General features: G+C 36.7%; 1 protein-coding gene across 2 annotated transcripts in view; it reads left to right on the top strand.

Annotated features, from left to right (window-relative positions):
- The window catches only part of CUL5 (cullin 5), a 30814-nt gene extending 4164 nt beyond the window's left edge, over positions 1 to 26650 (top strand). For both annotated transcript variants that reach the window (XM_062487577.1, XM_062487576.1), the window contains exons 2-19: positions 3194 to 3303; positions 5634 to 5733; positions 7106 to 7282; positions 8053 to 8194; positions 9255 to 9400; positions 9477 to 9557; positions 10694 to 10787; positions 14065 to 14195; positions 14955 to 15062; positions 15656 to 15720; positions 17718 to 17850; positions 18370 to 18501; positions 19135 to 19258; positions 19961 to 20136; positions 20251 to 20412; positions 21082 to 21200; positions 22493 to 22616; positions 23757 to 26650. In XM_062487577.1, the coding sequence (XP_062343561.1) occupies positions 3194 to 3303; positions 5634 to 5733; positions 7106 to 7282; positions 8053 to 8194; positions 9255 to 9400; positions 9477 to 9557; positions 10694 to 10787; positions 14065 to 14195; positions 14955 to 15062; positions 15656 to 15720; positions 17718 to 17850; positions 18370 to 18501; positions 19135 to 19258; positions 19961 to 20136; positions 20251 to 20412; positions 21082 to 21200; positions 22493 to 22616; positions 23757 to 23951 (2319 nt within the window). In that variant the 3' untranslated portion in view covers positions 23952 to 26650. The remainder of the gene's footprint in view (positions 1 to 3193; positions 3304 to 5633; positions 5734 to 7105; positions 7283 to 8052; positions 8195 to 9254; positions 9401 to 9476; positions 9558 to 10693; positions 10788 to 14064; positions 14196 to 14954; positions 15063 to 15655; positions 15721 to 17717; positions 17851 to 18369; positions 18502 to 19134; positions 19259 to 19960; positions 20137 to 20250; positions 20413 to 21081; positions 21201 to 22492; positions 22617 to 23756) is intronic.
- The last annotated feature ends 814 nt before the right edge of the window (positions 26651 to 27464 follow it).

The raw sequence follows: 27464 nt of genomic DNA on the forward strand, positions 1-27464 counted from the left end.
TGTAATTACTGTATAAAATTGTAATGTCATGGAAGCCTAAATCTACCTAGATGATATTGTTGTTATAGTTTTTGATTTCATTAAAGCTTTCCATACTGTCTCTCAGAGCATCCTTCTGGAAAAAATGTCCAGCCCACAGCTGGATGAACACATCATGTGATGAGTGAGCAACTGGTTCATTATAGGGAATTAGGTATGTCAGACTGGAGACCTGTCACAAGTGGGATTCCACAGAGCTCCATCTTGGGCCCTGTGCTATTAAACATTTTCATAAATGACTTGGACACAGGACTGGAAGAGACACTGAGCAGGTTCACAGATGATAAAAAACCAGGAAGAGATGCTGAATCCATTGAAGGCAGGGAGGCTGTGCAGAGACCTGGACAAATCAGAGGGGTGGGCAATCACCAACCACATGAAGCTCAAGAAGGGAATGTGCTGGATTCTGAACCTGGGAGGGTTCAACCCTGGATGTACATCTCTGGGGAATGAGATGCTGGGGAGCAGTGCCACAGCAAGGGACTTGGGGGTCCCTGCTCTGCTCTCAGCTGGGGCAGCCTTGCCTGCAGTGCTGGGGGCAGGTTTGGGTGCCACAGTATAAAAAAAGACATTAAATTATTAGAGAGTGTCCAAAGGAGAGCAAGGATGATGGTGAAGGATCTGGAGGGGAAACCGTACAAGGAGTGGCTGAAGACACTTGGTGTGTCCTTGAGAGGGGAAGAGGAGGGGCAGGCACTGATCTCTGCTCTGTGGTGACAGTGACAGGACCTGAGGGAATGGCCTGAAGCTGTGTCAGGGGAGGTTTAGGTTGGATATCAGGAAAAGGTTCTTCACCCAGAGGGTGTTTGTGTGCTGGAACAGGCTCCCTGGGGCAGTGGTCACTGCACCAGCCTGGCAGAGTTCAAGAAGCATATTTGGACAATGCTCCCAGGCATGTGGTGTGACTCCTGAGGATGGTCCTATGCAGGGCCAGGAATTGGACTTGATGGGTCTCAAACTCAGCTTATCCTATATTTCTGTGAATTGATTATTGAACTTAAAGAATAGTTGAGTAGGATTTTTCATCCATTAGTTTTATTTCATCTTCTGCTTAATTAAAGAATAAAGAAGGAAATGTGGAAAAAATTGCTCCTATGTATAAGAAATGAAGCTCTAAACTTCTCTAATGGGATTTCAGGATAAGCTTTATTTGAGGAATTATTTTTAGGTAGGCAGATGTTGGTTACAAGTGGACACAGGGTTTTTTGAAGTTGAATTTTATTTGTGGTTCTTAGGATTAAGTAGGTAGTCACAATCTAAATCATATAAACAATTGTGTTTGCAGTCCTCCTCTCCATATTTTACAGTGAAACTAAACTTATTCACAAAGATAGAACATTCAGGTTGTATCTTCAGCTCTTTTTGTTGAAGGGCTGAATTGCTCTTCTCAAGAACTGCAGAACAATTTTTTTTTTTTTTTTATCTTTTCCAAAAAATTTGAGTGGTCTCCTCTGATGTTTCATTCAAAAGGAAAACTTTTCAGGAAGTTGTTCTTACTTTTTTTATAATGTCTTTTCTGGTTCAGTAGCTGATATGTTATGTTCATTATCCTTCAAAGAGGGACTTGGAACAGATGTATCTGCAAGTAGAAGCTAACAATTTTCATGGGACTAGGAAAGATTAGAGCAATGCATCAAACATTAGGAAGTAATTGTAAAGCTGTCCCTATACAGGGGAAGCATTTAGTTGATGATTTTCAAAGATGATGCATTCAAATTACCTTTTTTTTTTTTTTTGCAGTGAGAAAGAATAGGTAAAACTGTCTCTGAATAGGCAAACATTATTATTTTATTTTTTATGTTGAAAGATTTACGGACTTTATCAACAGGGGCTGATTCTATAAGAGCTGTGTTCAGTACCTACCACAACACTGTGAGGCCTCTAGGTGCTGTGGCTGTAAATAGTTGCTGTGGTCCCTGTTGCGTCTTTATAGCTTGAAGATGAGGTGTCTTTGCACTTGAGAACACCAGGGGATATGGTTGCCAAACTGTGCTTTCTCTGAATACTAAAGAACAGATTTAATTGTACATTTCCATGTAGAAATTAATCAAAAGGAGGTATTGAGGGAACTTGGTGTGCTGCTTGTTTATCTGAAGACATGATAGTTGCAGAACAGTGCACTTACCAGAATTTCAAACAGACTGTATTAGTTGCTCTGTTTGAAGTGAATTGTGTCAAATGTAGTATTTCTAGCCAAGACAATGATCTCTTCAAAAGTAAACAGTGCACTGGAACGTAACCCTGCTGAAAACCAGTAGTCTTTCTGCCACAGAACCCTCAATCAGTGCATTCTTTTAATTGCAGGTTTTTCTTTTTAAAATATGGAGCTTTAAGCAAATAGAATCACAACGTATGTGGTAGAGCTGCTGTTTTTATCCAAAAGTTGTTGTGTTGTTTGAGTTTTTTAAATAATGGAAGTTAGCCTGCATACTATGGTTAGATTTTTTGGAATAATCAAAATTATATGGGAGAACTTAATTTCTTTTGCTTTCCTCTTAATTCGTGTTATAAGTTTGAAAAGTCCACCTTGGATTAGATTTTTCAGCATGGTGTAAATAATATTTATCTGCACCAGCGGTAGTCTTGGCCTTGTGGCCAGTTAACCCACAGGAAGGGAGTCTGCGATACAGCAGCTCCTACGTTACTCTGCTTCCTTCCTCCCTCTTTGCTGCTGATGCCAAATGCACAGTGAGAGAAAAAAGGTACATGGTAGCATCCACAATACCATTCCTGACTCCTGGCTGCCATTTTGATCAGGATAATCCATGCAAGACAGGTTCTCAGCTGCCTCCTGACTTCCACTGCAGGTATCTTGGTTGGAGCAGTGAAGCTGCTCCAAGTATCATCTCAAGTTGTCTGTGTATAACTCCTCTAACAGCTGAAGAACACGTGCTAGAGCTTTGCATTGCAGCTAATGCAGTGATTAAATGAAGAAATTGGCAGTTTTGTTGAAACAAATAATAGCTCTGTCACTTCTTAAAATAATACTTATTGTGAAAAATGTTGTTCAGCTGTGGTGGCATAGCTTAAATGCTAGCTTATGAGGGACACCTGAGAAAATATTTTTATGTTAACTGTAGAAACTGCAATCCTTAAAGACAACTTAAAATAAGATACTGGTTTATTTATAATACGTTTTTGTTGTTTCTTTTAGAATAAAGGTTCACTTCAGTTTGAAGACAAATGGGATTCCATGCGCCCAATTGTTCTGAAACTTCTTCGTCAGGAGTCTGTCACGAAACAGCAGTGGTTTGATCTGTTTTCGTAAGTATTTTTTTGTATCTTACTTCCTTCTGTTATGATGGGAATACAGTTACTGAACTACTCCTGATACAGACAGAAATTACGTGACAGATTGTGTGGAAACACAGGACAAAAATACAGGTTTAAGTTTTATTAAGGGATAAGTGTGCCAACATCACTGTGAGTGTGCAAAAGTAGAGCTTTGTTGGAATTCAGGTCTTTGGAAATGGGATGGGGAAAGAACAGCAGAGCTTTTGACTTCAGCTGACCATAGTAAACAACTTCTATACCTGCCCACAAACTTTTTGTTAGAATTAGAGAGAAAGTGTTTACTGCTGTCTCAGTAAATTAATTTAAAGGCTGTTTGCTGAATGCTACATTATTCTGATTTGAATGGCTTTCTTCTAAAATAACTGAAGTAACAGGGTGGTGCAGTTTAACTGGTATAATTTGAATACTTTTTTACCTAAAGAATGAAATATGGGTATTCAGACAATGTTGGTATTAATGTGCTTTCTATAAACCCTGCCATTTTCTTCCTTCCAAAAAGCAAGAAGCTGCTTCTCCATAAGTTTAGGTGATTATTTTTTTGTGGCATACATCCTGTGATTTTTGCAAACATGATATGGAAGTGAGTTGCAAAAGAAACATCAGAAGTATATCTAAAATAATATTTGTCTTAATGGAGTTATTTGCCCTCAAATAAAGTAGGAATTTAAATCTGCAGACTTGCTTTTTAAAATCTGTCACAACAGTAGGGTTTTTTTTGAAATGCAGTCTTGTTGCACTGTCTTTATTGTTCTTTTTGATGAGGATTGTGTAGTGACTCTTTACACACAGTTTAATGCACCTGTCATGCTTTTCTGCCAGCCAAGAGCAAAGGTAATGTAACACATGATGGGTTTTAATACCTTACAATATCTCTGCTGTAGTAGTTGCCAGAGACATGGTATAGGTAAGGTGAAAACTCAGTTCTGAGTCACTGCTTTAATTTTTAATAACTAGTTCAATAATTCTCCATTGGAATTGAAACTTTCTATTTATTGTTTTTCCTTGTAACCGAGTTGCTGCATAGAACTTGGGTAACCTCGTGGCTAAATTGAAGCAATTGAGGGAAAGGATCCTGCTTCCCTAGGTTTATATTTTTGGACAGTGTTCTTTGCATTTTTATTAAGAAGCTTAACAAAATCTGTAGGTGTCTTCTACATGCCCTTTGAATGTAATTATCCAATACTGGTTTTTTTTTCACTGCTGTCAGGAAGCAGTGACATTCTAAATACAGTAACACCTTTTCTGCCTGTGAATGTTGTGTAAGTCTCACCAGTTAGGTTAGACCTCTGTAAACCTTGGGCCAGCACCTTGAATCTGTGTCAAAGCAACTTGTGAGTTTTGTCTTCTCAGTTAAACTAAAAAAGCTGCTTTTTTATTAAAATAAGTGTATTCATTTAATAGGAGCAAAGTAACACATTTAATAGGAGCAAAGTAATAGCTTTAGAGTGTAGGGCTGCTTTTCTGCGGAGATGTGGTCTTGTTACTGTTGAGGTGAAAGAAAAACCAGAGGATGGTAATGAGTCAAAAAAGGCTCGCTAAGCCATGTTATATATGATGTATGGTTAGGAGTGTAACTTGCTTTATTTAGTCTTCAGAATGGAAAGAGTAGGAGTTAAGATACACTTGCTGGGCTGTCAGGTAGGAAAAGTTTCATTTGAATATTGATTTAAATTCAGAATTTTGCTTTGCAGTGCTGTTTAATAACTTTTCTCAGTGCATTTGAAAGTTGTAGCATTTGGAAATGCTACCACTGCTATGAAATGTTTTGAGTGATGTTATTAAAGTAATTAAATCTTCTTTTAAATTACCTGATCCCTCAGGGTTCAGACTTCTCATGAGGAAGACCTATTGCCTTTGTAGGGTGTTGTAGGGCTTGGATTGTGAAACTGTCAGGGAAGGCTGCACATTGATAACATTTTAGAATAGCATGGGATGATTAGTAATGCTGTTACTGGCAAATTATGTCTGTCTTTGTCAAAGAAAAGATTTAAAATTTGTCCTTAATAAGGATTATTGAATACGTACTGAAAACAAAATTGTCTTACACATCTTCTTGACCATAACCTTCTTTTAGATAGGTTGCAGTTACTTGGTTCCAGGACTTTTCTTAATGCTTCAGTCTCTTCTGCAAACGTGCTTTCTCCCACGTGTCACTGGGATCTAGTTGTGTGTTGTTTAATGACAGATTAGAAGTATATTAATTTCTCAGACATGATGAAATTAGGACGGTCTAGGCCTCATACATTACAGCATTAAATTTTGAGTAGCTGTTACTAAAAGGTGGATAAATTGTTTTCTAGAGATGTACATGCAGTTTGCTTGTGGGATGATAAAGGTCCAGCAAAAATCCATCAAGCTCTGAAGGAAGACATCCTTGATTTTATTAAACAGGCACAAGCAGTAAGTTCTTAATGTTTCATAACTTCTATCCGCATTGTTAGAAAAATAGCCAAATAATTCTGACTTTTGTTGAGTTTAAGTGCATTGCTTTTTTGTTTGAAATTGTGATGTTCTGGAGCTCATAATTGCCCTGCAAACTTCTGTTGACAAAGAGAAGAGCCTTGAGCATTTGCCTGGCTCATTGTTTTCTCACAGTGCTTGAAGCTGGGATGGGCAGTGATTTTTGTGTTATATTAAAAAAGAAAACAACACAGCATTATTTTTGTTTATCCAGCAGTACTTAAGGAATTTTCTTCTACTTGAAAACTTCTAAAGGCAGAATTTTCCATAAGAGATTACTGTCTGGGAAAAAAAAAAAGTTTATATAGCTTCAATGCTACTTTGACGTGTTCATGGATGGCTTCAAAATAAGCCATATGTACAGTGTACTGCTGTGCTATCAACTCAGCAAGCTCAGCTGTCCAGATTTGTGGGTTTCCCTCCAAATGAGTGATGCTGTCAAATTGACTTAAAGGAAGTTCTTGTGTTTGTAGCACATACTGCAGAAAATATCTTTTGCTCTGAGGGATTTAAAAGAGTGAGTTGTTGTGAAATTAAAAAAAAAAAATCTAAATCATCCTGTGACAAAGGTTTAGAAAGATTCTGTATTTTATCATTTTAGTGAAGTGATTTGCACTGCTAAGGCTTTGCTTCAAAGAAAATAGTTTTTGTAGAGGCCTTTGTATAACCAGGCATATAAATGTTGTTTTTTTAAGTTCCACAGCTTACCTGCTTACATGCATAAATGCTATGCTGAGCTGAGGCCTTTTGATGTGGTTTGTCTTGGTTGTTATTTGAGAGACAGTTGTTTGGGTATTTTATTTTGGCATTATAATATCCAGTGTACAATGTAGCTAAGTTTTCAGGCTTTAATAAAATATACATGTTAACTATCTGTCTGGGTCTAGTGAAAGGTAAGTAGATGCCATTGAATCAAAACTTGTCACTGTAGAGAATATAACACAGTCCTTACAGGTTTATGTTAATTAAATATTTTTCCTATGGTTGTACCAGCACATGCCTTTAGACCACAGATTTTAATTTTTTTTGCTTGTATATGACTTAAAAGGAGAAAAAAAGAGGTTAATTTGGAAAATCTTAACTTACTGAGTACTTTTTTGCTGCTGTCTTTCTTTGCCATTTAGAAATTACCCATATGATGCGGGTTAATTAATAACTACTTCGAGATGACACTTCAATATGTAGACTTTCTTAGTCTGATATATGTGTATATTTGAGTTTTATATGGGGAGTTATTTTCAGCATGAGCAAAGCCCATGTTTTGTGCATAAATTGGTTTATAAATTCCCTCCTCTGCTCGCCCCACCTGCAGAGAGTGCTGAGTCACCAGGATGATACAGCTCTACTCAAAGCCTACATCGTGGAGTGGCGCAAGTTCTTCACCCAGTGTGACATATTGCCCAAGCCCTTCTGTCAGTTAGAGATAACTCTGATGGGCAAGCAGGGCAGCAACAAGAAGTCCAACGTGGAGGACAGCATTGTTCGAAAGGTGTGTGAGCTGTACTGCCAGAGAGCTTTGTTGCACTGCTGGCCTCAGTAACAGCACTGAGGGCGTTCTGTAGCTCGAGATGAAATTGCACCAATCCTGTAATGTGCTGCAGCAGCATTAGGAGCAATCCCCAAAAATAATAAATCACACAAGGGAGTATAAAGGGGCGTACTGAGTGATGAGGATTTTGATAAGAGCCTCCCTAGCTAGTCTTAAAGCTTCGCAGTGCTTAGATGAGATGTGGAGTTTTTTATGAACTGCAATGCATTACTTGCATACTGAATTTCCTTCTTGGATAAATGCAATGTAAAAACATCAGTCTTTTTCTTTATGTAACTGTGGTGTTAGTTGAGTTTTTAGTTTTGTCTAAGACTGTGCCTGCCACATGGTGAATTTTATTTTGGTGTTTGCCTCAAAAGCAGCCCCTGATATTGCAGCTCCTGACACATTGTATTGCTGAAAAGGTTACTTGACTGATTATCAATAACTGCAGAAATAATAGAGAAATATAAAATGAATATTTGAATTCAAGACTGATTCCCTTTGCTGCCCAGTTACATTAAGTAAATTTAGAATGTGAGCTGAATATGATTTCTATAACAAGTTCAGAACAAGATCAAGTTCTGACATAGCTAAACTGTGGTGTATGACCTGAAAATTACATTATAAATCACACAATTTCTGTTTCTGATGTCTTGTATTTTTTTTTTCACAAACTTAGGTCTGCATGTACCTTTCTGACAGGATTTTTTTTTCTTCCTGATATGCAGCTCATGCTAGATACGTGGAATGAATCCATATTTTCAAATATAAAAAACAGACTTCAGGACAGTGCAATGAAGCTAGTTCATGCTGAAAGACTAGGAGAAGCTTTTGACTCCCAGCTTGTTATTGGAGTTCGAGAATCATACGGTATGGCTTCTTGCACACACTGATCTGTTGCCTCCTCACTTTAGGAAATTAATTTTCTTCATACAGAGTTGGCAGTTGTGGTGGTAGGGTTGGAATTATCTCAGCATTTTGTATTGATTTTTTTTTTTATTGTATTGTTGTGCATGTTGATACATGATAACAATTAAATTTTGTTTATAATCTTTAGCTTCTAAGTGATTTACCTGTGTATCAGTTACTGCAAAATCAGTTTTCAAAGAGAAGAGTACTTTTTGACCTTTTGGGGTTGCACATATAGCTTAGTGTGTACTCCATTGCATGCTGTTTCTGATCCTTTAGACAGTTTGAAGAAGGAATGCTAAATAGGCTACATTTAAGACTTTCAGTCTTTTTCTTTGTTACAGAACAGATCTGTGTATCTGACACTTCTGTGATATTTCACCATTGCCTGCTACTTTTGAAAGCTTTCCAGCCTGTTGAACTAAATTTGTGGCTAATATTTGCTAAGACGGCTTTTTGTAAGAGTCAAGTTCTAACTTTTTTTTAAAGCATATTCCATTTAATGACTGTTCATTTCTCTGTAACAGTTGAGAAGAAAGTGGAAACTCTTTTCCAGATAGTGCAAAGCACTGCAATAGGCTTGCTGTCTCCATTCTTGTAAAACAGGGAAAAAAACTCTAAAAAATGAGACATTGTGATTCCAGGAACAGTGTCTAAGAGAAGCTTTTTGTTCAGTCAGGTGGAGAACTTTTCATTTTACTATGCACTATTCTGAGCTTTTTTATTTCTTCCTTACAATTTTGCAGTTGTGTGTGTATTTATGATTACCAAGTTTGAATGTCTGAAGTGCTGGAGCCAAGTATGAAGTATTTTTCCAGTTTGCCATAGTTGATCTGAATGTGTCTGGGAGCAAAGATCGGACAAATTTGGTTGCCTTTGTGATCAGAGTCCATTTATCAGATATTTAAAATTGTTCAATTCATCCTTCTAATACAAGTATCACTCTCTCATTGACATTTGCTTATTATTAGCCACATAAGTTTCCAAGACTTGAGAGTAAGTTTGTACTTTCTCTTTGCAGTTAACCTTTGTTCTAATCCTGAAGATAAACTTCAGATATATCGGGATAACTTTGAAAAAGCATATTTGGATTCAACAGAGAGATTTTATAGAACACAGGCTCCTTCTTATTTACAACAAAATGGTGTACAGAATTATATGAAATATGTAAGTAAAAATTCTGTTGTAACTTTGTACTGAACATGTTAGTACTTAAAATGATTGCTGTTCTACTTTTGCACAGGCAGATGCTAAACTAAAAGAAGAAGAGAAAAGAGCACTACGATATTTAGAAACAAGACGAGAATGTAACTCTGTAGAAGCAGTGAGTATAATGTGTAGAAAAATTGTGTTACACTATTATTTGATAGCAGTAAATAGAAATAGTTTATTTTATGTTTTTTAGTCATAAATTATTTGTTGCAAAAACATGTATTACTTTTCAATCTGATAATCTACAGTTTCTGCAAGTGTTTTAATAGTACCTGTAGATCAAAAGTTAAAACTGAAGGGCAGGTTTTTATTCAGATTGGGTTTTTTTCTTTCATTTTGAGTTAGCTATGGTGGATTTTTTTCCTATGGTTAGCAGTGGATGAGAATCATGTTTGAAAATTAACTGTCAAACTGTTGGGCAAAGAATTTCTCAGTACTCATTTAGAGAACCTGAAAGAGTTACTGTTCATTGCAATCAAAAGGAGTAATAGAAATTTCATTAAAGCTGTATGTATTTCCTCTTAGGCTGAAATATGGCCATTTAATATAAAAGATGGGTTTTCTTTTTTTCCTTCCCCTTCTTCCCTCTTCAGCAGTTTTTTTACACAGTTCAGGTTCTAGAGCACCTGAACTGCAGTGAATATGTCATAATTGTCTGTGTTGAAATTATTTCAGGAAACAGGTTATTTTAAATAAATACCTTTTAAATCTGATCATTGTTTTGAAGTGGGTCAAAACGTGCTTTACACTTTTTGTTAAGAAGTGAGTCATTCATTTTGCACAGGTGTAAGAGGCTGACAAAGGAGAGATGGTCCTGACATGTACAGGCAGTTTCTGTTCTCGATCTAATGCCTTGTTCAAGCCATCCAGCCTGGTCCAAATAGGGTATGCTGGAATGAGAACTATTCTTAGCTCTTGGATGTATACTTGGAAATTAAGTAGGATAGTTACTGTTCCAAAAGTGGTGGCTCCCTTGAGAGAAAAGAGTCGACAGAAATACTGAGCTCATTAATGGCTGGGAGGAGACTGTGCCATATTTACTAACCTAAACATTTTGAAGAAATACTGTTCCTGCATAGAACAATTTCTGCTCAAACTGCACATATATGAATCAGTGAATTAGTTCATTATGTTATAGAGATGATTGTTGAGAACAGGTTAGATTCTGTGTCATGGCAAACTTGAGACACATCAGACTTTGGTGTTCAGATGGCTGCTTGAGCTAATCCTGTGTTTAATATATTTCAGCTCATGGAGTGCTGCGTCAATGCCCTGGTGACATCTTTTAAAGAGACTATTTTAGCTGAATGCCAAGGCATGATCAAACGAAATGAAACAGAAAGTAAGTGGAGCTTCAAGATCAGTGCAGGGTGAACCCTGCATGAACTTCATAAAAATAGATTTGTGTGTAGATATATCAAATTACTGTTTTTAATAGATGGTGGTAGTGTTCCATATAAACATATTATTGCACATGAACAACCCCACAAAAATTACCGTCATTGATTCATATTTATTTCTATCACTTTTGAAATCTGTATACACAGTACTCTAATTTGAATGAGTGGATAGCTCTAATCTTGCTTGAAAGAAAATATTTTGTGCTCTGTTTTCTTTATTTTTTTCTTACACTTACTTGCATCATATTGACCAACTCTGGTAAATGCACCATATGTCTTTACTTTCCCTTTGAGTACTCCAGATACAAACATTTCCTCTTTGTTTCACCCCACTACCTCTTTTCACCTGGGGAAAAAAGTGAAACATCTCTTTATAAAAGATTTTTTTTCTGAAAGGCAGGGAGAAATTTTTCGTACTCTGATTATTGATGCAGGACCTGTAGGTCAAAATGAACAAAACCTCTGCAAGCTGTTCATGGGGGTTTTACAGCCAGTATGTCATTGTGAGTATTGAAAGTTAGCTCTGCATGCCTTTTCAAAGTTTTCAGAAGTTTTTTTTAACTCTGCTCCCAGAAGTTGAGAAGTTAGGGTGGTTCAGATGTCTTGTGTTGGTCCTGTATGATAAAACAAACTAAATAGGTCGTTAAAATGTTAAAATTCAGGTAGGAAAAAAGAAAAAAAAGACAAAAAAGAAAAGGAAAAAAAGGAAAAAAAACCCCTAAATTCACAGGTTAATTTTTCTTTGAAGTCTTAGTATCCTGCAGCCAGGGAATATTTACTTATGTCTTTGGAGGTTTTCATTTCTATGGAAATGAGAACTGTTTTATGACTTAAAATATTGTACAAAATACTTCTAAAACCAGCATTTAAGGAAATATTTGACCTCAAAACTATGTCATACTGATCTGCTCATCTAGTAGCATGATTTCTGGCAATAGTCTAGAGCTAAATGTAGAAAGCAGTGAAACTTGTTAGGAGTATATGTTACAACCTTTGGGAGAATGCAGGAGGCTTATGTAAATGCAGAGCTTCAGAAGGGTTCATCTGCCAAAGGACCTTTCTTTAGAAAGCTGTTGAAATATTCACACAGCCCTCTCTTGTGGCTGTGTCTGTCCTGTGGTAGTGCTTGGTTGCAGGGTACTTCCGTTCAGTCTGTAAGAACTGTTTCAAATGCTTCAATGAAGGATGCAGGTGCAGATGACTGAAATGTAATTAAAGACTGGAGCTGTACATAGTAATGTATACATCTGATAGTCCTCTGCTGTGCTTTGCTTATGCATCTGGACTTTGTGATATTATCTGCCCCAAAGAATTTAGTAATGTTTTCTTTATTAAACACCACTTACAAAAAAGGGCTGTTTTGGTGGGGATTTTTGGCTATGAGCTGGGGACGTACTCTTGTTATAGTGAGTAATATTTACATGCTGTGCAAAGACAGGAAGGAATAATGTTTTTCAACTAAAATCTATCAAAAATGTCATAGCTTGCAAACACTTCAGAATTGACACTGTGTTTTTGTTTGCTTACAGTATTAGGGAAGGGAGGCCTGAATTTTCTTCTTGAAGGGCAGCAGAAATAAAAAGTATGCTTGGCTTTCATGAATACAGAATGAAAGCAGACTTTAAGTGCCCCAACAACTGCAGCATGAATTTCTTTACTCTTCAGTGTGATGATGTATTCTGAGAGAAATTCCACTAAAATACACCTTTTGGTTTTGTTACTTGGAAATCTGTCTTTGAAGAATTGATGGCTTTTTTGGATCCTGCAGTATTAGGAATGCACCTGGGGCCTTCCTTTGCTATTGATTCTTAAGAGAAACAACTGATTTTTTTTTATAAGTATTTATGACATCACTATTATACAGAAACAGATGTAGATGTATGCCTTTAACATTTCTTTTTTGCCCTCTTTTCTTCCCTCTTATTCTTTTTAAAAGCCAAGATTAAAAGATACAGTAGAAGTTGAGCTTTTTTGGACTTTTTGTATATAAAACAGTGCTGCCATTTGTTACAGCTGATCTAAATTGCACTGAGAATGCCTCCAACTGTTTTTTTTTTCTGGTTCCTGAAACGCTGTCATTCAGCCCATTATGAGTTGTCTGTAGTACCATTCCAAGTTATTCAACACTGTTTGTAGTTTCCATTCCCTAATTTTCTTTGTTATGTTCTAAAAGGATTTTTTTTCTACTCTTTGCTTTTATATTTGCTTCTGCGGCTGCTGTTGTGGTACAGATGATGGTAGCATATTTCATCCTCAGTGGTGTGGGATTTTGATGTTTGTTGCTGACAAAAGTAATGTAGAAGAGAAAGCAAAGGCAGGGCCTTTGACTTTTCCTCTTTCACAGCAGACCTAACATTGAGGAACTAAGCCAATCTATACTTTTTTTACTATCAAAAATGAATCAGAGTCCATTTGTTCTATTTCATGAAGCAAAGTCCTTTGCCATGCTGAGTTCAAATCCCTGGTCTCTGACCTGATGGTCTGGTGACCTTAGTCCTAGTGTTCTTTATGGACAGCTTTGTCAAGATGATTATTGATATTTCAGTATCTCTTTTTTTTTTTTAAGCAGTATTGAAATATCTTCACAAAAAGTAGACAAATAAAACATATCCCATTTTGATATTTTTGTACTGATAACTTTCCAAAAAACTAAATAAACTCTTTGGGAAGAAGAGTTCACTGTTTGCATTAGTCAGTTTTGGTTACTTCAAAACTTCGCAAGCTTTTATAAAACAAAGCATTGTAAGTGATGTTGAAACATACACAAAGATAGGTGTGTTTGGCTTTAATTTAAAATTCAGAAATGTCTTGAATCCATACAGTTTCCTGCATAAACTCCTGTAGGCTTCCAACTGAGAGACATTCTTGCCTAGGATTTGAAGACAGTTAGAACCTGGACTTAATCCAAATTGGTGTTGGTTTTAGGCGGGTGTCTTATTCAAGCTTGTCATACTATATGCATTAGCATAGTTTATAGGGTACTGTATGCATAAGCAAGTATCACACTGCAATAAATATGTTTCTTGCCTTCAAAAGAATCTTCTTGTTGGACCAGAATTAGAACAGCACTTAAGATAACTTTCTTTTAAGAGGTGAATTGGATTATCTGTCCATCACATATTTAATATTCCACTTGAGACATGCCTAGGAGAAATGCAGTATATATGTGTTTTATACATGTCTTTGACTGATGGCTTCATCAGTATTTGTATCTTTCAGAGCTGCATTTAATGTTTTCACTGATGGATAAAGTTCCGAATGGTATAGAGCCTATGCTAAAGGATTTGGAAGAACATATTGTTAGTGCTGGACTTGCAGACATGGTAGCAGCTGCTGAAACTATTACTACTGTAAGTGTATTGGATTTTAGTAAAATAACAACAGGAAAATAACTGCAGAAGTTAAATATTCTCTACTTGTGGGACAAATGCATGAATGGAAATAATTTTTAAGATTTTGTGTTTAGAGATAAAAATTTGATCCACTGAAAGTTTTAAATGTCCTTAGGATAACTTTTTATTCTTTGTTTTCAGTTGTGGCTTTAAAAAGTAAATCTGATTTTTGGTAAAGGTTATAAATTAAGTGCATGAGATGCTTATACAATCCAGTTATGCTAGAATCTTAATTTTAAAAGCCTAATCAGTTTTTCCAGAATTATAATTTCTTGATAAAATTTGAAATATGCTTTCAATCTAAGAGTAGTTTTTCAGTGTGGAAATTATAAGGATTTTTTCCCCACTGTATTTCTTCAGCTTTTTATCATCTTTTTGTCCCTGGGTTCTAGGAGGCCTAGGTATCTGCAGCAGTTAGGATGTGGCATGTGTCTTTTTTTGATCCTTGAAAACATTCTTTAAAATAAAATGTTAGTGTATAGTATTTGAAAGTTACAGATTTCTATTTTTTTATAATAGAAATACTATCCTGAAAGTCTGTGTTTAGGCCTACATGCTGTAGAACTCTTCAATCCAGAGACTAAAGATAAAATGTAAATTCATGGTGTGCAGGCTTTTTAGATATACAGAATAATTTTTACAGATGAGGGAATTACATGTATGCTCACACTGAATTGTGTGGAGCCTTGGTTTTTTATTTGATTTTTGCCTCTTTAGGATTCTGAGAAGTATGTAGAGCAATTGCTCACGCTATTTAATCGGTTTAGCAAGTTGGTTAAAGAAGCTTTTCAAGATGATCCAAGATTTCTCACTGCCAGAGATAAGGTATGTATTTCTGCTGGTCTTTTGTTCACTATAAGAATTGTTGCAATTTTTATTATGATGTCGCCAAAGCCCTTTAGCCTATTCCATTCACTGTTAAATTTAGAAGCTGCTATTATTCTATTAAATATGCAGACTAAAATATTGATGAAACTTACATCAGAAGAGCTTTTAATTTCTGTTGTAGTGCTGCTTTAAGTTGCTTATATTCAGCTTTGTAATGTTGTGGAGCAGATTAGATGGCCTTTGTGTTGAGAACTGTAATGTCTGATTCAGCAATAATTTGTGTTTGGAATTTGCTTTGTATTTGTCTCATGACTTCAGACATGCAACCTGCTCCATGTAATCCCTTGCTAAGTTGTTGTTTAAAGGAAACTAGTATGGTAATGGAAAAGAGGAAAACATCAGTTTATTGGGAAATTGAGTCATAGAATTTGAACTCTCAAACTGAAAATAGAATCTGCATATAATAAGCGTTGTGCTAATAAAAAATTTGAATTAATTCCATGTTACAGTAGTGTAAAAAGAGATTAAATCTTTGCAATTCGTGTCAGAGAGAAATAGAGTGAAGCACCAATAATCTAATTATTTTTCAGGCATACAAAGCAGTTGTGAATGATGCTACAATATTTAAACTTGAATTGCCATTGAAGCAAAAGGGGTAAGCCATGTAAACTTTATGTGAAGCAAGGTTTTTAAAATGCCTTTTCAAAAGTAACGCTTTGTTTAAAAGGGCTTTGTGTTATTTGCATTGTGGAATTTAGATTGCTTATTGACCTCTGGTAAGACTCTTCGTGTAGAAATGGATCAGTGAATAGCAGCCTGGTTCAACTTAAATTTATTTGTAGTATTTGGGAATCTGTTCTTTTATACTATGAGTCATTGTTAGCTGAAGTTCATAATGACTTCCTGGATTATTCATTCCAAGAACCTCAGCTGTATAACTCTGCCGCTACTTCAGCAAAGGTTCTGGGGAAAAACGAGGCAGTAATCTTCATGGGAATAACTGTGGCTGATTAAGGTGTAACCATCCACAAGCTGTTTTCCACCTCCTCTTGTGCCAGTTGAGAGTGTGACCTGTCCAGCTGTTGCATTTTTGTTTCAGTGCAGGATTAACCAGGTTAGTTTAAGCAACTTCCAGTAGATTAGGCAGACCTGCGTGACTTAAGAAGAAGGACCATGCTTACAGTGCCCGCTCTGCTAACTCAGCCAAGAGAAGGTAGCAGTCAGTTAATCGATTGTTAACATTTACCATGTGATGTGCCACTTGAGTAGGAATTTGTATATATTTAGGTGTTTCGGATTGCTTATATATAGTTTGTATTCTGATTTACTATGGAAACAGTTTCCCTTTCCTATTGCTTCTAGTTAGGGGTGGATGGTTATAAATATCTGTCCAGCATCTTGGTTCATATTCTGGGTTTGGTTTCAGATAATGGCAAGCCTGAATAGGAATTAGTCTTTCTCCTTGTATTTATTGGAGGAATGCTGTCACAAAAGACTGGATCCCTGCTATCTATACTTTGCATAGATGTTGATAAGGTAGAGGAGTTTCATAGGTGTCTTGTTATAGTTTCCTCTGGGACCATCCCAATTGATGCCTCATTCAAGCTGTTTCACTCCTAAAGTGAACCCAGCCTAGTGGATTCTTAGAAACCACTGTGATTGTGATGGTCTTCTGTTCAGCATTCTTCTTCCCAAGCACATTGAAGTTGTCTAGATATGCAGCCTGGTTTGAGCAACATGAAACTTTATCTTGCTTAGTCTTCTGTAATAGCCAAAAGACTTGTGATCTGCTTGTACTTCAGATGCTTGTACTTGGTCTTTAGGACGGCAGAAAACATTAGCTTTCAAACTGCTTAATGAATTAAGAAAAAGGACAGGTTGTCTGAAGAGTGCTAGCTCTGTCTGTACTAATCAATGAGACAGTGAAATAATGAACAAGAAGGATTCCTGAGCTTGCTGTGGGCCCTTGAGCAGCAGTCAAGTTGGTGCCATCTGACTCAGACAGGAATAGGGATTGGTCCTTGCTCTTTGGTTTTATTCACCATTCTAGACACAGGTTCAGAACATGACCTGTGCTTGAAGATTTTTGAAGAACCACAGTCTGTCTACTGTAGTATCTTGTTCAGCTTTAGTCTGCACTTAATCTCCTAGCTGTTAGTCCATCCTTTATAGCTGTGATGAAATAATTTTATCCTGTTACTGTGTTAGATGTGTTGAGTTGTGCAGTCTGTGAAGTATGGTGCAGGAAGCTGTTCTTGAGACCTCTTTACAGCATACTGAGGAGATGGGTGAAACATTTCACTGTAGCATTTGTTAACTCTTTACTGGAATACTTCTTTCCATGCAGTATTTTGTTGGGTTCAAAATGTAGTTTCACCTGTATCCTTCATGGTAATAGTTCTTGTAGCAATGAATTGAAATTGTAATTAGTTAAAATAAGCTGTAGAAGCTGTCTGAAATGCAGTATTTATTCTTTTAAGAAGAAAGGGTGTTATCCCTAATTTTTCATTGGTTTAGCAAGGATATAAATTCACTGCCAGGATCCTTGCCAAAGGGATCAGGAGAGAGTGGTCTGTCTTGCTAACAATGTGACTACTGCAGAATAGCAGGATTCTGTATGGTTTGAAGAAATACTATTCTTCTTTTATCTAGAGTTGGATTGAAAACACAGCCAGAATCCAAATGCCCTGAGCTTCTTGCTAATTACTGTGACATGTTGCTAAGAAAAACACCACTAAGCAAGAAACTAACCTCTGAAGAAATTGAAGCAAAGCTTAAAGAAGTGGTATGTTTTTACTTTCTAATTCTCAATTATTCTGAATAATGAATTTGTTTGTTTTATTTCCTTATGTGGGTCGAGGCCTTGATCTTCAAAAGCAGTTATGCAAGGTGTAATAGTAGGAAAAAAGTTTATGATGTTATCAAGTATGTGTGCTTAAATAATGTAAATCGTTCAGTGTTTTGTCTCCTGTGTCAGTTCACAAAATTGGTATATTAAATTAATGCCTATATGAGACTGTAATGTATTACAGTAACTAATATTTGTCTAGAAAATAATACAAGAGGCTTTTACCTGTGTCGATGTCATTTTTGATTTAAGATAATTTCTTGATGTTTGACAAATGAAGAAATTGAAGGTGTGATACATTCATTGCTGATGTCTATGGTGGTATTAACACAGTTGTGCTTAAGGCAGTGTCAAGTAGCCTTCCTCTAGTCATAGCCTACAGTGCCATTAGATCAGCATTCAAAGACTTGTCTGGTTGACAATGAAAATAAATGTATTAAACTTTATTTTTGACAGCTTTTGGTACTTAAATATGTACAGAATAAAGATGTTTTCATGCGATACCACAAAGCTCACTTAACAAGACGTCTGATATTGGATATATCAGCTGATAGTGAAATTGAGGAGAATATGGTAGAATGGCTCAGAGTAAGTAGCATCACATCTTTCTTCAGTTGTGCCTCATGCTTGTGATTATTCCAGCATTGAACTTAAGTATCTTTCATGCTTAGGTGAGTTTTATCTTCAATAGGAGGCCACTCAGGGCATCTTGTATTTCCTTTCTATCACAATGCTTCACGAGAGTAAAACTGTTTGGTTCTTCTCTAATAGTGGCAGTGATAGATTTTAAAATATTTCGTATACAATTATCTAAAGGTTTCATATATTCCACATGCAAATAGGCAAAACGCAGTGTACTTATTTAATTACGTACATAATTTGAGATCCATTCTGATTTTGAATTTTTATGTAGATTAGAATATTATTTGCATGCCTTAAACATTCCTTCAAATCTCAGACCTCATGGATTCCTTAATGCATGCGTATGTTCTTCAGCACTTGAATTTCTTTAAAAGAATCATCATATGCCCTTAAGTGATAACTACTTACAATCCATGCAATAAACCCTTTATATTGCATTGCAGATTCACTGTTACTGCAGAGTGATGATACCAGTGTACTTCTTTGTGCTCTTAATTTATTCAAGCTTATTATTTTAAAAATAAAGCTTTTTGTTCGTAGTTTTCTCTGTCACATTAACCGTTCTGTTTGTTTATGTAGGAAGTGGGAATGCCAGCAGACTATGTAAACAAGCTGGCTAGAATGTTCCAGGATATCAAAGTCTCTGAAGACTTGAACCAGGCCTTCAAAGAAATGCACAAAAATAATAAACTTGCTTTACCAGGTATTGTTTTCAAATTATTTGTTACTTTTTATTTCTCATAGTGAAAAAATCTCTGTTAAATCTTAGGTTAAAAATTATGTCAGCTGCAGGTTGAACAGTCTCCATGGCTGTGCACAATCACTACAGTGGAAGCGTCTGTAGACTCTGCTTTCTCCTGCAGTTGATAATAGAGCAGTGAGTTAAGGGTTTTGCTTGTGAGCAGTCTTGTAGATACAGATTCCCTTCTCCTGTAGACAAATTGGCAGGTAGGGGCTTGAATTGGTGAATGCCTGAACTACCTCCTTTTATGCCCTCATGATTCTTCAAGTGCTCCATGCTGTGCTCCTCCTTAATCTGCCAGCAAGAAAGCTGGATGCACGCTATTAAGAACTTAAATCACATTCTGAGATTGTTTCACTGATGAGAGAGGCTGAGGAACATCAGGTATTGGACCTACCATGCTGAAAACCCATCAGTAGTGTTTATAAGCTTCAGCTGCAAAGCTGCACCAGAGTTTGAGCTCTGCAGCAGCAAGCCAAAAAAGCAGGTTTCACTCAGTGCTGGTGCATACAGTGTCTTAATGTTTAAGTAGGTAGACACCCTGCAACTGTCTGAAAATTCAGTACTTCATAATTGCGTTGAGAGTAGGAAAAAAAACCCAAACATTTTGGTTTATCTGTCTGTTACACCTGGAGATTCATATAATACAATATCATCTTACAGCTGACTCTGTGAATATTAAAATTTTAAATGCTGGCGCCTGGTCCCGAAGTTCTGAAAAAGTGTTTGTCTCGCTGCCCACGGAATTAGAAGATCTCATCCCAGAGGTTGAAGAATTTTATAAAAAGAATCACAGTGGTAGAAAACTCCACTGGCACCACCTCATGTCCAATGGAATTGTAAGTGTGTAGTTTTCATTGCATCGGTCTTAATGACTGCACTGTGTATTTATAGCAGTAAGAAAACTTGTGATCCAGACAGGCTTATAAGTAAAATTTTCATCCTCTTCACAGATAACTTTTAAGAATGAGGTTGGCCAGTATGACTTGGAGGTAACAACATTTCAGCTGGCTGTGCTGTTTGCATGGAACCAAAGACCCAGAGAGAAGATCAGCTTTGAAAATCTTAAATTGGCAACTGAACTCCCTGATGCAGAACTTAGGAGGACTTTATGGGTATATCCCTTTCTCTTGAAACAGATTGCTTCTTGATTTTTGTACTTTGAAATACTGGATTAGCATTTTTAAAGCCCTGTCTGATAACACTTTGAAACTGAAATGTGAAGGCCTTTCTTGGCAATTAATCAGTTGTAGTGCTGGCTGCTTGCACTACTGCTGAGCACACACAGCCTCTACATTAACATGTTCTCTCTGCCCAGTGTTACTTCACAAGTTTTTGGAAACTGCAAGAATTTTTTGACCATATGCTGCCTACAGCACAGAATTATGATTGTGTTTTGTCAAGTGGGGCTGGTCTAATTCTAGGAAATGAGTGACACCTGGTAAATGCATATTGCTTAAAAATAGCCTCAGTGTTTGCTTTAGCAGACTTCTAATTATTTAGCTCACGAATAAAGAGAGCAATCATGTAAGTCAGACTTAACACCACTTCTGTAGCCGTGAGGTTGTGTATTTTACTACTTTGTATGATTTTGCTTATGCTAACCCATTTCAGAAGGAGATTTGGTAAACTGAGTCCCCTCTCTGACTTTACCAGTTCCTAACAAGGCTATGTGGTTCCTTCACTACAGTCAGCAGAATTACGGTTGTAGAAAGTACTTGTTTCCATTTAGAAAGTCTGGTGTTTTATTTTCATTCTTTCTCCCCCTCCTCTTTTCTCTGTAGTCTCTTGTAGCATTTCCAAAGCTGAAACGTCAGGTCTTATTATATGAACCTCAAGTCAATTCACCCAAAGACTTTACAGAAGGAACCCTCTTCTCGGTGAACCAGGAGTTCAGTTTAATGTAAGATGATGTTTGAAACGTAAAATACAAATGTACTGTTTTTTAACTAAAGAAATTCACTTTAATGTAACCTTTGTTCTTGAAAGTTTTCAAAATTAACCTAGACACATGCTTTGCTGCCTTACCCTCACTTATTTTGGCAAGAGTCATGCTTCAGGTAGATGGGTGGACCAGATGACCTGCAGAAGCTCCTTCAAACAAATGTTTTTATAATTCTAATTTCTGTGAACTTAAATTTCTTACGCACTTAGGAATGAGGTGCAAAATTGGAGGATTTGCTATGTTCCAGTCAACAATAAGTCCATAAAATTTCACGGAAGACAGCCTGTAATCAGAGCACTAGTGCCATGTTGATTATTTATTAAACACATACCCAGAATTTCAGAAACGGAGTGATGAGTTAAAAAAAAGGAAGTGAAACTGCTTAATAATACGGTGTGCTGTCAAGAGCCAGGATTTTTGGTGTGGCTCTCATCAGAGAGGAGTGTCTTTATTTCTGTGAGAATTGCAGTGCTCTTTTACTGGTGCTTTGAAGTCCTTCAAGCACAAGGTAATACAAAGAGAGAATGTCTCAGTATTGCATGCTACGTTCAAGCGTGGTTTACTTGCTTCTGCCTGCCTCTACTGTCAGTGATTATGATGGGAACTGGCTCATTGCTAGGAACCTCAGATTCTGTGCCTCATTCTCAGCAGCAGCTGGACATCTGGATCTGTGGACAAAGAGATAAGTGATGAATCTGCTTTCCTGGGGCTTAGTTTGTTGCCCAGGCCCATAATGCTTATTCCTGTCATCAGGATTCTGAGCTTTGGGAAATGATGAGAGGACATGACAGAAGACAAAGGCTGTAGAGGAAGTTTGTGGGTGACCACTAAGGAGTGCCATCAGCTTTCTTTGTTGCAGTAGCTGGATTTTGTCCCAAGCAGTTCTTTAATGGAATATTAACTAGTCAAATTTCCTGAACTTTGTTGTAAAACCTTCCTCCAAAGTTCCCTAAATTTATATAATTAAATTGAAATACATTTTTCTGAAATTGTATTGTTTCAGCCGCTGGATTTACTTGCAATGCTTGCGAGCATTATTTAGGTTTCATTGTGAGGAGACACTGGCATTGAGTTTTGATCTGTCAGACAGCTCTCTCACTGCTGTAATGCTAATAACCTATAAGTATCTGTTTCATACTTGTTGCTGCTGTAATTTAAGTTTAGCAGGAATTCTGTAATTGAAAGTGTTTTTGTTTTTGCTTTTTTTTTTTTTCTTTTTGCTCACTTTTGTGCAATACAACTTTTTGCAGAAAAAATGCTAAAGTTCAGAAAAGGGGCAAGATAAATTTGATTGGTCGATTGCAGCTTACTACAGAGAGAATGCGGGAAGAGGAGAATGAAGGAATAGTCCAGCTAAGAATATTGCGAACCCAGGCAAGTAACCTGCCAGAGGAATACCAAGTTCCCCTATTTCATTTGTTGCATTATCGTTACTGTAATTTGTTGTATTATCATTACATGCTGTCCACAGTCAGGTGTTGATGTATGAAATGGGTGTCTTTGAATCCCATTGGAAGTAATTTCTGCTATATGACTCTGGATCCCTGTGGATACCTTTTTTTTTTTGCATGTGTGTTCGTGTACTTGTAGTTACTAGCCTCCTGTTTTGAAGTACCAGCTCACCATTTTCAGAGGACAGAGCAGATATTAAGCAAGTGGTGAAGGCATAACAGCGTGGGGTGGGTGACAGCAGCAGATTGGTTGACTGACCCTGGACACCACCATGAATAAGCAGCATTGTTGATCTTGATATCTCTTTGGTCTGTATGAAGAGAATAATCTTGGAGGTGGGATCACACTGTAGTAACAGCACTATGATTTCTCCTAAGAGGAGAAGTTGAAAAGTGCATCTTAGCTGTACAAACTGCAGCTTCCTGCTCTGTGGTTGATAGTTCTTCAGTCAGCTACTCATGTCAAATCTTTTGAGCTGACAGTTTTGGAAAAGCCTGAGTTTTTTCTGGCATCAGGGATCATCACCTACAATGGAGTCTCAAAAATCCCATTTTACCTTCAAGTTTCTTCAAGGTGTGTTCTATCAGTCAGGTTGGATTACAGGCCATACACACTTGAGAATTGTACCATCTGACGTAGCATATGATGTGGCCATTCTGGCAACTAGGATTAATGCCTAGTTATACTTAAGAAATGAGTGAGATGTTCCCAAGGTGTATCACAAGTCACCTAGGAAACTGCAACTTCTGTTCAGGGAGTGAGTGAATATCTGGTTTTAGTGAGTACTTCACACTCTAGATACAGGATTTAACTGCTCCTTTGATTGGAATTGTCTTTATAACTTGCATCTTGACAGTGCTTCATTCTTTTTCTTTATCAGCTTCTTTATAAAAGCAGTTCTATATAGGCTTAAAAATGCAGCATATTTCTGATTTCTTAGTAAAAATACAGATTTCCTTGCTGTCTTGCCTTACCAGGAACCTCCTATTAATGCTGTGTTCATTTTGTCACTTCACCCAGGCATTTAATAATAATTGTTCTCTTTTTCTTGTCCCCCACCAGGAGGCTATCATCCAAATAATGAAGATGCGGAAGAAAATCACTAACGCCCAGCTTCAGACTGAACTGGTAGAAATATTGAAAAACATGTTCTTGCCACAAAAGAAAATGATAAAAGAGCAAATTGAATGGCTTATAGAGCACAAATATATCAGAAGAGATGAGTCAGATATCAACACCTTTATATACATGGCATAATTGGAGGACTCTGCGGGATGCTGAGAACATAAATGGAAGGGTGCTTGGACAGACAGCTGCAACAGTTCATGCTGCAGAAGGACTTGTTTTGACTTTCGTTACATATTAAAATCCCTGCCTTACAGAGGACTATATTTTGCCAATCTCATTCAGCTAGCATGATGGCATTCCCTTCATGTTGCACACTTTTAACAGCATGCTGTTTTGTGGGAAACTTGCATTCATGAAGAGCCCATTGTGAACTTTTTAAAGTAGATTTGATTTACACCCACCAGGAAGAATAAAGGTTTGGGTTTTTAGATGACCAGTACTTGCACAAGGAAAAAATATTCAAATATTCATGCACTGAGGAACTGCTATTAGTTTTGTTTTGGGTTTGTTTTTTGTTTTGTTTGGTTTTGGTTTTTGGGTTGGTTTTTCTTTTCCTGTAATGCAATTAGGACTAGAAGTAGCACTTTCACTTCTGTGTTTTGGATCAAGAGAGTAATGTACTGTCCATCTCTGATCCTTTTCATGTAATAACATTTGAGAGACACAAACACATGTGTCACAACTGATACGTATTTTTTACAGTTAAAACCTGTTGGCTAGAGCAGTGCTTCAATCTAGTAACTGGATTTTAATAATTGACATATTAAGTGACATTAAAGTAATTCCAAGTCATGGGTGATATTTTTCCCTAAGCAAGAGATCATTGTTTTTAAATTGTTTCCTGTAAACAAGTAGATATGTTGTTACTTTATTTGGAGGGGTGATTTGCTACAATCCTTTTTGACAAGGTAAAAGTTTCTTGAATGATACTTCACTCTAAAAGCAGTTTTCATGGGTGGGTCTGCTATAGGAACAGAAATATTAAGTGTATTTCCTTGTACATTTAATATTTATATCCAAAATATTTCAGTATGACTACATATATCAGGATGTGTTAAAGAGTAATTTATGCACAGCTCCCACAGAAAGAGAATAGCACTTGAAGATCCCTGTACTGTTTCCTCAGTGGTAACTTTTATATACAAGCAAGGTTAATCCAATTGGACTAGTCAACATCTTTATATGAAAAACAAACCCTCTGTTTTTATTTTGTTACTGGTAGGGTAGAAAATACACTATTAATGAAAATGATAAAACGCTAAGGAAAAATACCTTGTTCAGTGTATGTAGAAAGAGTGCCAAACACACATCAGGAATCTCAATTTCTTAATGTTACCTCTTCCATTCTCAATTATCTGAAGTAGTCACTTGGCACTGCCCTACTCTCTGCTGTTCTGAAATGTCCCAGCATGTACTGGAGCGATACCATGAGTCATAGGAGCAGAGTGCCTGTCATAGGACAAAGGTAAGTTGTGCTTTATTCAGTTCTGTATGAATATTTCTTCTATAAATTACAAGTGTGTGAAGTTACTTTTTAATTAACCAGTTGAACTACAGCATGTAAAGGCATCATCTTTGATGATGAAATGGGGAAGAGGATACAATTAACTTTAGTCAAAAAAGAAAGCCTTCCAGTAAGTAAGAGGAGGAGTTTGACATGATTACAGTAAAGTATGCAGTAGGAGTGGTTTAAAAGCAAACTCTCCAAGAATGGCTGTTTGCACCCTTAAGCAGACTGTGTGCTCTGTTACTAATGTAAATGCCAGTGTGACTGCCTGAGAACAGTGTGTACTTGGACATCTGTTTGAGTAAGAAATTTTTGGTAGTGAGGGTTTCATGACCAAGAGAGGGAGGAATCAAGGCCTGGCCAATTACAATTGAAATACTCCAGCTTGTGTTACGTGCTTCTGTTGGTACTCAAAAGTAGATGCTGTTTAAAAATATTGCATCTTTTATGTTGGCCCTGTGGTGTTGCAATTCAGAATCAAAAGCAAGTGGTGCTCTGTGTAGTTAACCAATGAAGCTATTTGAACATTAGAAAACAAAATTCTAATAAAAAACTTGTGCTGCAAGACTTTCAGTCTTTGTAACTTAAAAGTAATAAATGGTTACTTGGGATAACTGGGGAGAACATGACAGTCTGAGCACACTCTTCAACATTAAAAATTCCAGCCCTTAACCAGAGAAGAACAAGTGTGAAATGGTCACACAGAAAGAACTGCCAAGGGGATAATGCTAATTTTGAAGCCATTGGTTTAGATTTGAGAGAGAAGTTTAAGAGACAGTGTCTCAGATATACTTGTTTAGGAAGCTGGAATGTATGCTGAAAGGAAAAGGTTGCTAAAAGCTAAGGAGCTACACATTGCCTCCTCTAATAAATACAATACAACCTAATTGTTACTTACACATTTCTCAAAACCTGGGATGGAAATAGAATTGGTAACGTGCCTATGACGTGGTCATTTTTTCTTTAAATATGTACCAGAAATGGATGTCGGGTTTTTTATGAATTCTGAGACAGACACCAGCAAATTTGTTAAAGATGCAGAATCACATTTAGGGTCCATCAGGTCACTTCACCAATATGCACTTAAAAACTAGTATCACCTGGGGCACAGGGAGATACCTGGGATAAGCTGTTCTTTTGGGGAGGGTAGAGTTCAGATCTAAATGAAAACTATTCTTCACTTGCAATATGGCAACAATGCACTTTTAAGGCTGCAATTTTTAGCTATGAATATATATGTCCAAAGACCTAGCTTAAGGAGGTGCTGCATCTGAAAAACATGTTGCCACACACACTGCCACGGTGAATAGCTAAGGAATGAAATCTGGTGTAGAAGGGGTGGGGGGGGGGGAATCACTCTTAATGGGTTTAATTAAGAAATACTGTTAAATCTTTCTCTGTCCCAACAACTTGATGAGAATCTCAGTTTCAATTCTGAAGTCTTCCATTTTCCTCTTTCCACAGTTGATGTCCCTAGCTTCTACTTTTACTCATTTATCTTTCATTTGTTATGACTGTAATGCAGTTACATTTCCAAATGACAATGTGACTTTCTCATTTTCTTATTTTTAAAATTAATATTAACGTTCTGAATGTTAACATCTTGCATTTATCTGCATTGGGATGCCATTGTCCTGTAAAGTGCAAATTTTAAAAATACAATTGGCAAAAAGATTTGATAGTTTTACAGAAAGATTTGCTATCTCAAACTGTTTTCTATTTTCATCTAAATGACTGAGATGCTATCTTTGTAATTCTTTAAAGTCATATTTGTGAAATAAACAATACATGAAAGCTTTCCTGTCATATACACTATATGTAGTCTGGAGTGTTGAGCGAACTCGAGTTCCTGAGTTGTAATAACTATCTCCGTATGGTATTTACAATTTTGAATGTGTGCCACTACCAAGATAATAATGCTGTACAATTTTGAATGGTGGTAGTTTCTGTATGGCAGTCCAGCTGAACTATTTTGATGTACTGCTTAATTTTTGAATTTTATTTTTTAAGTTGTATAATTTATTTTCTTGCAAAATAAAAATGTAATTTAAAAGACTACTCATTTAGCAAGGTATTTTGGTGTCTCACCCTATAAAATTTTAAAGTTGACTTCAGGTGCTGCTCCTAAAAAATGC

The sequence above is a fragment of the Cinclus cinclus genome, chromosome 2, assembly GCF_963662255.1.
Source record: "Cinclus cinclus chromosome 2, bCinCin1.1, whole genome shotgun sequence".
NCBI classification, from domain to species: Eukaryota; Metazoa; Chordata; class Aves; order Passeriformes; family Cinclidae; genus Cinclus; species Cinclus cinclus.